We start from the raw sequence: 14,127 nt of genomic DNA, 5'->3' as shown, positions 1-14,127 counted from the left end.
CTATGACAATACCACCTACCCCTGCTAACCCCTTTGCAGGTTATGCTCTTTTACTGCCTTCTAAAATACAGCTAGTCCCCGTCTTTACTTCTGGGTCCCATTTTCTTCACTCCCTGGAACCCATGATCATGCCCAAGCTTCAACAACCACTCAGGTGGACGGACAAGTCCTAAATCTCTAATCTCCCCCTTAGACTTACCTATGAATATCAGCCTCATTCTTCACCTCTGTCCCAAATTTACAATAGAAAAATAAGCTTAACTCATTATTTTTCTCCTCTAAACTTATTCCTGATGTAGTCATCTCTATCCTAGTCTTTGACAATATAAACCAATCAATTTTGTCCATCTGAAACTAGGGAATCATTTCTTTAACTCACTGAAGTCATTAAATCAAGCCCATGCTTGGGTCACACAGATGTTTAATAAATATTCTTCCTCTTGTCATGACCAATGTTTTAAAATTCAGGTGTTCATTTAAGTTTTAGACTATTGAGATAGCCTCCTGACTGGTTTCTGCCTCAATACCGACCTTAAATCCGTTATGCCACTGGGGTAACCAAACTAGGATACTTTGGAGAGTAAAAGAGGGTGCTATTAATCATTATGCTAGTACCTTATGCTAGGCATTAGCTGGAACTGTACCTAAACTTGGGACAAATGGGTCCTTTACTTTACGAGCCTTTGCTATAATTGACCCCTGCTTACGTCTTTAACCACATCTCTTACCACTACTCTCCTCTCATACTGCACTTCATCCATACACAATAATTTGTAGTTTTCCAAATGCATTATTTCCTCTCTTGCCTTTGGACCTCTTCACACACAACATACTATACCTCAAGCACTTTTACTCTATGTCCTTCACCTGCTAAATTCTTTTACTTCATCAGGTTCTCAGATCAGATATCCCTTCCTATAGGAAGTAAGAGCCAACCTTTGGAAGGCTAGTTTATATGTTCTTAGTAGGGATTCCCATAGCACTATATCCCATTTGAGCACCTCAAACTTACTGCAATTGTCTCTTGTTTATCTGTCTTCCTCATTAGATTGTACACTCTTTGAAGAAAAAAACCAACTTTACTCACATTTATATTACTAGTGCCCACATGGTGCCTTATCCATAGTAAACATAAATAATTTTTGAAGAAATGGTTAAACAGTTTTTTGACAGTCTCTCTCTGTAGACTTCAAGATCCATGAAAATATTTTTCACTCTTGTGGCCCCAGCATTTACCACATTAGATGTTTAAGTTTTGTTGAACAAGCTCATTTGTAAAGGTGGAACTCATTTATAAAATGCTCATTAAAACCAAAAGACTTGGTAGTAGAAAAAATAGCTGAAGGAAAAACAAATAGAAAAAATTATATAAATGGAAACAGAAAGCATAAAACGTAAAGACAAAAAAAGCGATGCATCAGTGAAGCTTAATTAAAATAAATATTATTTGATTGGTCTTTCCAAGGTTCACATCTATATTAAAGGAAGGCATCTCTTTCTTCTTCAGTTTTTAACAAAAGGTAAAAGGGACCTTCATATTCTGGTTTTTTTTTTTTTCCCCTCAAGACGGTCTGTTAACCACAGGTTGCAATTTTGGTATAAGGCATTATAAATACAAATCTCTCTTTGGTTCCAGCAATTCTACTACTAAAACAATCTAAAAAGTGTGAATTTTAGGATAAAGATCTAGTTCTCATTTTCTACCTATGAGATTTACTGATGTTTTTCAGGTCATCTTGATTGTAAGGCTGTTCAGAGTTTTTAATAGGCAAATAGAGTTATTTCTCAAGAATATGTTTTACATCTATAAATTCATAAAAGAATGTTATTTTATTTCAAAAATTTACTTTAACCTCAAATATACAGAATGTGAAAACTATAATTTTCTTTGTTTAATGTGCTGTGAAATTAGGATGAATAAGCTATGGGTCCCCAAAATGTGCATATATAAAATGCTGTGCATAGGGGCACCTGGGTGGCTCAGTCAGTTAAGTGTCTGCCTTCGGCTCAGGTCATGATCCCAGAGTCCTGGGATCTAGTCCCGCATCGGGCTCTTTGCTCTGCAGGGAGCCCGCTTCTCCCTCTCCTCCCCGCTTGTACTCTCTCACTGTCTCTCCTCCTCTCTCTCTCAAATAAATAAAATCTTAAAAAAGAAATGTGCGTAAAAAATAACATTATTCATACATCCAAGGTAAAAATTCCTTTGCTATTATTCTCCACAGAAATTGAAGAAACAACTGTAAAATTTGTGTGGAATCACAAAAGACCCCAAATAGCCAAAGCAATCCTGAGAAGAGCCAAAGCAATCCTGAGAAACAAAGGAAAAAAAAAATTAAAGCCAGAGATATCATGCTTCTGGATTTCAAACTATACTAAAAAGCCATAGTAATAAAAACAGTGTGGTATGGCACAAAAAAGACACATCAACCAATGGAACAGAGCAGAGAGGCCAGAATTAAATCCTGGCATATAAAGTCAACTTATATTTGACAAGAGAGCCAAGAATACCCAATGAGGAAAAGATAGTCTCTTTAACACATGCAGAACAATGAAATTGAGCCCCTATCTCACACCACTCACAAAAATTAACTTGAAATGGATTGAAGACTTAAAAGCTCTGATACCATAAAACTCCTAGAATATATATACATTGGTCTCAGCATTGACTTGCTTTTTGGACATGACACCAAAAGCACAAACAACAAGAGCAAAAATCAACAAAGGAAGTACATCAAACTCAAATGCTTCCGCACAGAAGATCTAGTAATTAACAAAATGGAAAAACAACCTATAGAATAAGAAAATATTTCAGGAAATCATATATCAGAAAAGAATTAACATCCAAAATATATAAGAACTCAATTTAATAATTAAAAATAAACAGTCCAATTAAAAAATGGGCAAAGGAACTAAATATTTTTCCAAAGACAACATCAAAATGGCTAACAGACACATGGGAAGATGTTCCACATCATTAATCATCAGGAAAATGCAAATCAAAACCACAGTGAGTTATACCCTGTCACACCTGTTAATATGACTATCATCAAGAAGACAAGAAATAACAGATGCTGGCAAGGATGTGGTGAAAAAGGAACCCTTAGACAGCACTGGTGGGAATGTAAATTGGTCCAGCCACTATGGACCAATAAAATAGATCTACCATACAATCCAGCAATCCCATTTCTGGGTATATTCCCAAAGGAAATGCAAACAGGATTTTTTTTTTAAATATCTATTTATTTATCTGAGAGAGAGAGAGAGCACAAGAGGGGGGAGGGTCAGAGGGAGAAACAGACTATCTGCTGAGCTGGGCGCCTGATGCAGGACTCGATCCTGGGACTCCATGATCATGACCTGAGTCGAAGGCAGACGCTTAACCAACTGAGCCACACAGGCACTCCGCAAACAGGATTTTGACAAGATATATACCCTGCCATGTCTATCACAGCATTATTCATAATAGCTAGACAACCCATATGCCCATCAGTGGATTAAATGATATGGTACATAAACACAATGGAATATTATCCAGCCATGAAAAGGAAGATATCCTACCATTTGTGACGACATGATTGGACCTTAAGTACATATTACATTAAGCAATATAAGTCAGAGAGAGAAAGAGAAGTACTGTAGGATATCACTTATATGTAGAATCTAAAAAAGTTAAACCTGTAAAAAGCAGACAGCAAAACGGTGGTTACCAAAGGATGGGAGGTGGGGAGTTGGAGACCAGAGTAATAGTATACAAGGGTACAAACTTGTAAGGAGTAGTAAATAAGCCACAGAAATTTCACGCACAATATAATGAATATAAACAATAATATACACTATAACTATTTAATGCAATAAATATTATTACATTAGCAAACACTATATAAATGTGTTAAAGTAGCATGCTGTGTACACCTTAAATTTACATTACATGTCAAATTTATTCAATAAAAAAAAGCACTATTCACACACCAAAAATTTTTCATTTAAGAAGTATTTTATTATCATATTTGTTGTTCTTTTAAACCCTTGCTGTTTTTCAGCTCTCTGTATCTACTGAAAAAAAGTTCGTCCTATATTTATGATATCCATGTAGTATACGGTTTTCCTTGTATTCTCTTTTATTAATTGCCCTTATTTTTTTTTAAAGATTTTATTTATTTATTTGACAGAGAGATACACAGTGAGAGCAGGAACACAAGCAGGGGGAGCGGGAGAGGGAGAAGCAGGCTTCCCGCGGAGCAGGGAGCCCGATGTGGGACTCGATCCCAGGACCCCGGGATCATGACCTGAGCCGAAGGCAGACGCTTAACGACTGAGCCACCCAGGCGCCCTGCCCTTATTTTTTGAAGTCTAACTTCTCAACAATATTTTAACTCCCCACATAATTTAAAAATCCTTCAGCAGCCCCCCTTTCCACATCCCTCCAGCTAGCTCTATTTGTCCTTACAGACTGATTTGGAGAGCCCTCTACTGGCCTGATGCTGTGTCAAAAAAACATTTTCTTCAGCTTTCAAATACATATTAAGAATCACACGCTTTTGGTAATATAATAATTGTATAATTCAAGCTAACCTATTATTCAGAAAAATAAAGTTACAAGGAGGAACTGCATGGTTCTATAAAACTGTTATCAAAGCAAATTATACTACTTACATAGTACAGAAATAGCACTTCTAAATAACTGTACACTATTAATCTCAGTACCATAAAGCCTTACTATTATGGGATAGAACTAACAGATGAGATCACATTGTAATGAGATATTCTGATGTATTAGTAACTGAAGTATGGTAAGCAAGCTGGAATCTCTGTTAAATGCTTCTGCCTCAAGTAAGTCTGAAGATTAGTTGGTCTTCAATATTTCCTGACTTTAATATACCAATTCCTTTAATATATAAAAATAAGTTTGAAAATATAATGGAGGAAAAAAAATTCAACTTAAAATGATTTTTTTAAATTCCAGAAATAAAGACAAAAAAAACTTTCACAAATCAAAGTATATACCACCATAAAGTTATTAGTCCTCACTTTTGATCCCAATAAACTGCCAATAGTTTTTAATGTTTTTGAAATAAACAAGCCAAATATTAAGTCTATATAGAAAAACATACAATCAAGTTTTAAGAAAAATTCTTAAAGAGAGTAATATTGGGGAAAGTCACCTTTCGAGCCATATAAATTTTGTTATAAGGCCTATATACTGTGCCCATTAGACTGTGTTCCCATTAGACTGTACTCTCAGTGGCAAAACCAACCTCATTCACATTTCTATTCCTTGTACCCAGACATTGCCTTACCCACAGTGAACACAAATTTTGAAGGAATGGGTAAATATGTTTACCTATATGGTGTCTCCCTCTGTAGTCTGAGGTTGATGAAGGTAGGAACTATTCTTCAACTTTGTGACCTCATAACTTAACTTAACACATTGTATGTTTAGTAACTATTCTCTTAAATGGGTTCATTAGTGAAGATAGGACTTATTTATAAAATACTCATTAGAAGTAGAGAGATTTCACAGTAGAAAATAATGGATATAGGAAAAAATAGAATGACACAAATAGAAAGAAAATATTATGACAAATTCAGAAAATGTATTTTCAAATCAAATTAATTTCTTTTATATGTAAAGGGCTTATAAAATTAATAAGCAAAAAACCAATACCTAACAGAAAAAAACAGGTGAAGTATCGATATGAAATGACATTTCACAGAAAAGAAATACAAATGGGACTTAAAAATATAAAAAGAAATTCAACATCACTCAGGAGAAAAACATATTAAAACCATATGAAGAAAATAAGAAAGATCTCAAATCAACAACCTAACTTTACAACCTAGGGCTGGAAGGAGAGAATAAACTAAACCCAAAACTATCAGAAGGAATGAAATAATAAAGGTTCAAACAGTGATAAATGAAATAGAGAATATAAAAACAACAGAGAAAATTAATGAAACCAAAATTTGGTTCTCTGAAAAAATCAACAAAATTGATAAACCTTTACCTAGATGGACTAAGGGGAAAGACCCTTATTACTAAAATCAGAAATGAAAATAATGACATGAACTATCAATTCTACAGACATAAAAAGGCTTATAAGAGTACTGTGAACAATTAACTGTATGCCAACAAATTGGATAAACCAGATGCAATGGACAAATTCCTAAAAACATAAAGCCTTCTTTCAAGACCTGATGGCTTCACTGGTGAATTCTACCAAACATGTAAAAAAAGAACTAACACCAATCCCTTTCAAACTTTTCCAAACACTGAAAGAGAAGAAACTACACTTCCTAAGTCATTCTGTGAAGCCAGCATTATTTTGATACCAAAGCCAGACAAAGACACTACAAGAAAACTACAGACCAGTATCTTTGATGCAAAACTCCTCAACACGGTATCAACAAACTGAATTCAGCAGTATATTAAAAGGATTATAATCTATGACCAAGTAGGATTTATTCCTGGAATGCAAGTATGGTTCAGCATATCAAAACTGATCAATGTAATATACCACATTGACAGAATAAAGCGAAAAAAAACCCACAATCATCTCAACTGATGTTGAAAAAGTGTATGATAAAATTCAACATCTTTTGGTGATTCAAACACAAAAAAACTAGGAACAAAAGGAAACTACTTCAACATAATAAAAGCTATATAGAAAAAACCCACAGCAAATATTATACTCAATGGTGAAAGACTGAAAGCTTTTCCTCTAAGATCAGGAACTAGTCAAGGATTCCCATTTTCACCACTTCTATTTAACAAAATACTGGAAGTTATAGCCAGAGCATTTAGGCAAGGAAAAGAAATACAAGACATCTAAATTGGAAAGGAAGACATGAAATTATCTCTGTTCAGGTGATGTAATCTTGTATGTAGAAAATCTTAAAAATTCCACAAAAAGCCTGTTAGAGCTATTGCATAAATTCAATAAACTATTAGGATACAAAGTCAACACACAAAAGTTTATTGCATTTCTATGCACTAACAATGAACAATCTGAAAAGGAAATTATGAAAACAATCCTATTTACAACAGTATCAAAAAGAATAAAATTCTTAGGAATTAACCAAGGAGGTAAAAGACTTGTATAACAAAAAACTACAAAATACTGCTGAAAGAAAGTGAAGACATAAATAAATGGAAACACATCCCACGTTCTTAATATTGTTAAGATGTTAACACCACTCAAAGTGATCTACAGGTTCAATGCAATCCCTATCAAAATCACTTTTTTTTTTTTTTAAGAAAGAGAAAAACCCACCCTAAAATTCATATAGAATCTCAAGGGACCACAAACAGCTTAAACAATCTTAAAAAGAAGAACAAACCCGGGGAACTCATACTTCTGGATTTCAAAACAGTGTGGTACTGGATAACAAAAGACATATATAAACCAATGGAATGGAATCCAGAGCCAAGAAATAAATCCTGGCATACATGGTCAAATGATTTTTAACAAGGTGCCAAAACCATTCAATGTGGAAGTCTTTTCAACAAATAGTGCTGGGAAAACAGGATTATGCACATGCAAAAGAATGAAGCTGCACCCTTACCTAATAACATATAGAAAAATTAACTAAAAATGATCAAAGACCTAAACATAAGACCTAAAACTATAAAACTCCTCGAAGAAAACATGTAGCAAAAACTTCATGACATTGAATTTGGCAATGAGTTCTTGGATATGACACCAAAGGCACAGGCAATAAAAGAAAAGTTAAACAAACTGGACTTGAAAAATTAAAAATTTTATGCATGAAAAGACACTACTAACAGAGAAAATAGCCAATCAATAGAATGGGAAAAAATACTCGCAAATCATATATTTGATAAGGGGTTCATATCTAGAATATACAGAGAATTTTTAAAACTCAACAACAAAAAACAACCAATTCAAAAATGGACAAAGGACTTGAAAAGATATTTTTCCTAAGATATACAAATAGCCAATAAGCCATAAAAAGATGCTCACATCATTAATCATTAACGAAATGCAAACCAAAACTACAATGAAATACTACCTCATATCTATTGGGATGGCTACTATCAAAAATCAAAAAATAACAAGTGTTGGTGACAATGTGGAGAAACTAGAACCCTTGTACACCATAATAGCACAGCCACTGTGGAAAACAGTATGGTGCTTCCTCAAAAAATTAAAAGTAGAATTACTATATGATCCAGCAATTCCACTTCTGGATATATACTCAAAAAAACTGAAAGCAGGGTCTGCAACAGATATTTATACACCTATATTCAAATAAATATAAAAAAGGTTCACAGCAGCATTATTCACTATAGCTAATATGTGGAAGCAAACAGGGCACCTGGGTGGCTCAGTCAGTTAAGCATCTGCCTTCAGCTCAGGTCATGATCTCCGGGTCCTGGGATCGGCCCCTGCATTGGGCTCCCCACTCAGAGGGGAGTCTGCTTTTCCCTCTCCCTCTGTCCTTCCCCCCTGCTCGTGCTCTCTCTCTCAAATAAATAAATAAAATCTTTAAAAAAATGTGTAAGCAAACAAAGTGTCTGTCAACAGATGAATGGACAAAACAAAATGTGGTATACACACATAATGGAATATTATTCAGCCTTAAAAAGGAAGGAAATTCTGACACACGCTACGGCATGGATGAACCTTGAGGAAACTATGCTAAGTGAAATAGGCCAGTCACAAAAAGACAAATACTGTATGATTTATTTAACATGAGATTTTAGAGTAATCAAAATCATAGAGAATGAAAGTAGAACAGTAGCTGTGAGGGGTTGGGAAGGCGAATGGGGTGTTACTGTTTAATGGGTACAAAGTTTTAGTTTTATAAGACATAAAGAGGTATGGAAATGGATGGTGGTGATAGTTGCACAATATTATAAATGTATTCGACACCACTGAACTGTATACTTAAAAATGGTTAAGATGAAAAAAAATGGTTAAGATAGTAGATTTTATATGTATTTTACACAATTTTAAGTTTTTTTAAAAATCATGGAGAACTCCCCACCTTACCCTATATAAGAGAAGGGCAAAAATCTCAGTTTGATAACACAATAGCAATTTGATAATGTCAATAAAAATGACCAACTCATACAACACCTGCAAATTTCACTTGAGAACTTAACTTACAAAAATACTTGCATACGAGCAAAACAGTGTTTATAAAAGGTTATTCTTCACAATATTATTTATAGTAGCCCTAAACTAGAAACAACCCAAATTCAGACTAGTAGGGACAAGATGAATAAATTATGCTATTGCCACAAAACAGGAAATCAATCAGCTATAAAAGCAAAAGGGATGCTATCTTTGTAAAGATATAGAAATAATCACTGTATTTGTTTAACTGAAGTATAGTTGACACACATTACGTTAGTTTCAGGGGTACAAGACTGTGATTCAACAAGTCTGTATGTTATGCTGTGCTCACCACAAGTGTAGCTGCCATCTGTCATACACCACTATTACAGTACCACTGACTGCATTCCCTATCCTGTACCTTTCATCTCCATGACTTATTCACTCCATAATAGGAAGCCTGTACTTCCCACTCCCCTTCACCTATTCTGCCCATTCCCCCAGGCAACCATCAGTTTGTTCTCTGTATTTGAGTCTGCTTCTGCTTTTTTAATCACTATATTTTAAATAATTTTATGTAATACAAAGGGAAAAAAGCAAGGTGCTGGATAATGTATATATTTTGATACTTTTTGTGAAGATATGGGGATAAAATACATTTATATTTGCTAGTGATATACATCAATTCTGGAAGGATACACTAGAAACTGATAACAGTAATTCCTTATGTGTGTGGAGAGGGGATATGAACTGGACATTTGGAAAACAGTTCTTGGACATCTTTTACTATGTATATAAATATGAACCATGTGAATGGATTAATTAAAAAGCATCCTAATCTTGCAAGCTAATTATATAATTAACACATGCTTTATTAATAAAACAACTACTACAAAATTCTCTATATCTTACCTGCAAACCAGCCACATAAGAATCTTCGCAGTTTACATAATGTCCTAACATGGCATGTTGTGCCCGTAATTCATTATCCCTTATCCTCTCATGTAGGTGGGTAATTTGTTGCTTCTGCCTGCAAAACATAAATTGAGGTGACATTATAAAGAATATGCTTTTCTAAGGGACCGTTAAAAGCAGAATTTTAAGTATTCTAAAAATCTGATGTAAGAGTTAAAAGTATTATCAACCTTAACATTCATAACAGGGAATTTTTAAAAACCACAGTACAATGAGTTATGTGGACCACAGAAAAAGTTTATAGTGTAGAATACTTCTGACATTTTATAAAATATAATCGTTAGTAGAATACTCTTCTTAGATAGTAACAAAGTCATGTTTTGTTTGCTTTCTTCTTGTTACCTAATATAATAAATGTTATGTCCTCAGTTTGGAATGCCTTTACCTTAAAATCCATTATTTTCATTCATACAAATTCTGCTTAACACTTAAATACCCACTGACATTTCTGAGAATCTCACTGTCAGGGATGAAAGGTATTTTCATAAATATAATCTAGCCCAAATGCTATTATTCTATGCCTGCATCTTCTCAACAACATCCTAGAGGTTACACCATCTACACATAACCATCACCAATGATGGAGAACTCACTTGGTGACAGATTTAGATCTTTGGATAGCTCAGACATTTCACTTTAACATAACTTCATGTTGGAAACAGACACCATGAAGTTCAAATCTTTCCTCAGCAGCTCAGTGCTTACTTTAATCCAGTTATTGAACTTCTGTGTTTATGTATCCTTTATACAGTTGACACTTGAACAATGTGGGGGTTACAGGTACTGACCCCTGACCCCCTGCCCTGCCACACAGTTGAAAATCTGCTTATAATATTTGACTCCCCAAATTTAACTACTAATAACCTACTGCTGACTGGAAGCCTTACCAATAATGTAAACAGTTGACTAACATTTTTGTACACTTTATGTATTATATACTGTATTCTTACAATAAAGCTAGAGAAAATGTTATTAAGAAAATCATAAGGAACAGAAAATACATTTATAGTTCTGCATTTTTTGGAAAAAATCCCCATATAAGTGGACCCATGTAGTTCAAACCTGTGTTGTTCAGGGTCAACTGTATATGAAAACTGCTGTGTACCAGGCATCAGGTTAAGAGCTTTATATGTATTATTGCTAATCTTCAAAATTTTAATAACAAGTCTCATAATAAGGTTATGAGGAAGAAAGAGCTTTTAAGAAAAAGTATGTGGGTAAACAAATAGCTTGGTATTTTCCAAAATTACTTACAAAGTAACTTTTGGAGCACGTTAGGTTATATGTTTCAGACTGTATCAGAGAGCTTACTCTACTCAGAGCCATTTAATTTTTTAGATACACTATCCTTTAAGAAAATTCACACAGAAAACATCAAATAGTTAATAAATTAGGAGAGATTAGTCATGACATTTTTCAAATTAAAAGCTTTACAAAGAAAACTAAACTACTTCTTCTGGCCAAGATGTAGTAACAGAAACCAGTTGTGCTCTTCTGGCTGACACAATTACAAAACAGAACAAAATATAGGAAGCAATGACTCCCAAAACACTGGACATCAGTTAATTAGGACCAGAGCCTTCTGGGAGATGGGCAAAAAAAGAGATGAGCTCTATGACTGCCAGGCCCTACTGCTTTAGGCCCCACCCAACAGAGGTCAAGAGCCCTGTCCAAGCTGAAAAGACAAAGCTGGGATACTGGAAAAACCATTACATCAAAAACTAATGATGTAATGTATGTTGATTAGCATAACATAATAAAATTTTTTAAAAAAAGCAAAAAACAAGACAACTAGAGTTCACAGTGCAAAGTCACCCTGACGATTCAGCTGAGTACTAATGAATAAACACAGGAGGAAACTACTTAAAGTGCCTATGTGCGGGGTGGTGGTCAACCAAAAAGATTAGAAGGAACAGCGCCTGAGGCTTACTTACATGGGGCCTAGAATTGTGCCTGTTTTCAAATGCCATAGTGGAAAACTTCCTAATTCACAGGGCATCATTTAGCGGTAATTTTCAACAAAGGGCAATTGTGACTGCAGAACAAAGTTCAGGAATACAAAAATATGTGACATCCAAAAAAAGGTAAAATTCATAATGTCTAGTACTTGATCAAAAATTATCAGGCATGCAAAAAAGCAGGAAAATATAACATAAGAAGAAAAAACCAGTCAACTGAAAGTGAACCAGAACTGGCACAGACAATAGAATCAATAAACAAAGACTCTAAATTGGTTATTATAACTGTTTTCATATGTTCAAAAAACTAGATCGATTATGTTAAGTAAAGACATGGAAAACATAAATATTATCCTGAATGGGATTAAAAGCAGATTAGAATTTGCAGATTAGTGAATTCGAAGACATAGCAATAAAAACTATCCAAAAAGAAAGAGAGAAAAAAAGACAAATGAATAAAACTCAAGCACATCAGTGAGCTGTGGGATTTCTTTGAGACTGAACATTCATGTAATTAGAATCCCTAAAGTGGGGAGGGAGGGATAAATATTTTGTAGAAAACTGGCCAGTATGTTTCCAAACTTGATGAGAACTATATACCCACAGATTTAAGAAGACCAGAGTACCCCAAGGACAAGTAACATGAAGAAAACTAAACCAAGGAACATCTTAATCAAATGGCTTAACATCGGTGATAAAGAGAAAATCCTAAAAGTAGTCAGAGAACAAAAGATAAACTCATTCAGAGAGAAAAAGGTAAACAAAACAGCAGATGTCTCATCTGAAATAATGCAAACAAGACAGTACTTTAAAGTATTACATTAAAGTATTAAAATTTAAAAGCTATCAATCTAGTGAATTTTTTTACCCAAGGTAAATTTAAAGCAAAATAACAACTATCAACCTAGATCCTTCACCTAATGAAAATATCAAGGACAGAGGTGAAACAGGCTTTTTTGAAAACTTGAAAGCTGAAAGAATCTATCACAGCACACTTCAACTACAAAAAATGATAAAGGAACACCTCCAGGCAAAAGGAAAATACCAAATGAAAACCCGGATCTACACAAAAGAAAGAAGAGCACCAAAAATGATTAACTACATGGACAAATACGTTACTGTTCTTATTATTTAAATCTCTTTAAAAGATAATAGACTGTGTAAAGCAAACAAACACACCAACAAAGCCACAATGTACTGTGGGGTTTATATAGTCTTTGTAGAAGTAAAATGTATGACAAAATAGCTCACAGATTGGGAGAGGAAAACTGGAAGTATATTTTCATAAGATTATTATTATTTTTTTTCTGGAATGTATTCTTGACTTGCTCCACATTTCATAAGATTCTTATGTTGTACATGAAGCAGTATAGTAATACAGTACTGCCTAAGGGTAGACTACTGCACTTTAAAGATGTATATTATAAACTCTACAGCAACCACTATAATAACTCAATAAAGAGTTATAGTTAATTAAGCCAACAAAGGACATAAAGGGAATTATTCAAAAAAGTACTCAACTAACTCAAGAGAAAAAAAGGGGGAACAAAACAGATGGGACAATTAGAAAACAAACAGCAAGACGGGAGATTTAAACTCGAACATATCAATAATCACAAAACGTAAATGGTCTAAATAACTCCAATTAAAAGGCAGACACTGTCAGAATGGATAAAAAGAAAGATTCAACTATATGCTACCTACAAAAACAAAACAAAACAAAAACCACTTTAAATATAATGACACAGTTCTGCAAACCTTACTCCTAAAACCAGTTAGATCTAGAAGACTTATAATTGCTGATTATTTTCTTTTTTTAAGTGAAGTATAACTGATATATTAGTTTCAGGTGTGTAACAATGATTGCATATAACATACTGATGTGTATATGTTGTGAAATGATGATCTCAATAAGCCTAGTTAATATCATCTTATTACATTTCTTGAACATTATTGGTTTATGCAAGTTTTCCATTTCTTTTTGAGTCAATTTTGCTATTCCTTTAAAATTATTCATTTTCTTTTATGTGTTCAGATTTATTGATATGTTTCTAACAATAATTTAAAACCTCTCTCTATATCACTTTTTATTTCTAAAATTTTGAGTCTTTCTC

The 14,127-nt window shown here is 33.9% G+C and overlaps 1 protein-coding gene across 2 annotated transcripts in view; it reads right to left on the bottom strand.

Moving 5' to 3' along the window:
- CEP85L (centrosomal protein 85 like) overlaps positions 1 to 14,127 on the bottom strand; it is a 174,000-nt gene that overhangs the window by 50,775 nt on the left and 109,098 nt on the right. For both annotated transcript variants that reach the window (XM_021693553.1, XM_021693555.1), the window contains exon 5: positions 9,993 to 10,110. In XM_021693553.1, coding sequence (XP_021549228.1) covers positions 9,993 to 10,110 — 118 coding nt within the window. The remainder of the gene's footprint in view (positions 1 to 9,992; positions 10,111 to 14,127) is intronic.

The sequence above is a fragment of the Neomonachus schauinslandi genome, chromosome 8, assembly GCF_002201575.2.
Source record: "Neomonachus schauinslandi chromosome 8, ASM220157v2, whole genome shotgun sequence".
Taxonomy (NCBI): Eukaryota; Metazoa; Chordata; class Mammalia; order Carnivora; family Phocidae; genus Neomonachus; species Neomonachus schauinslandi.
The sequence above is the reverse complement of the archived record's forward strand: the minus strand, read 5'-3'. Positions and strand labels throughout refer to the sequence as shown.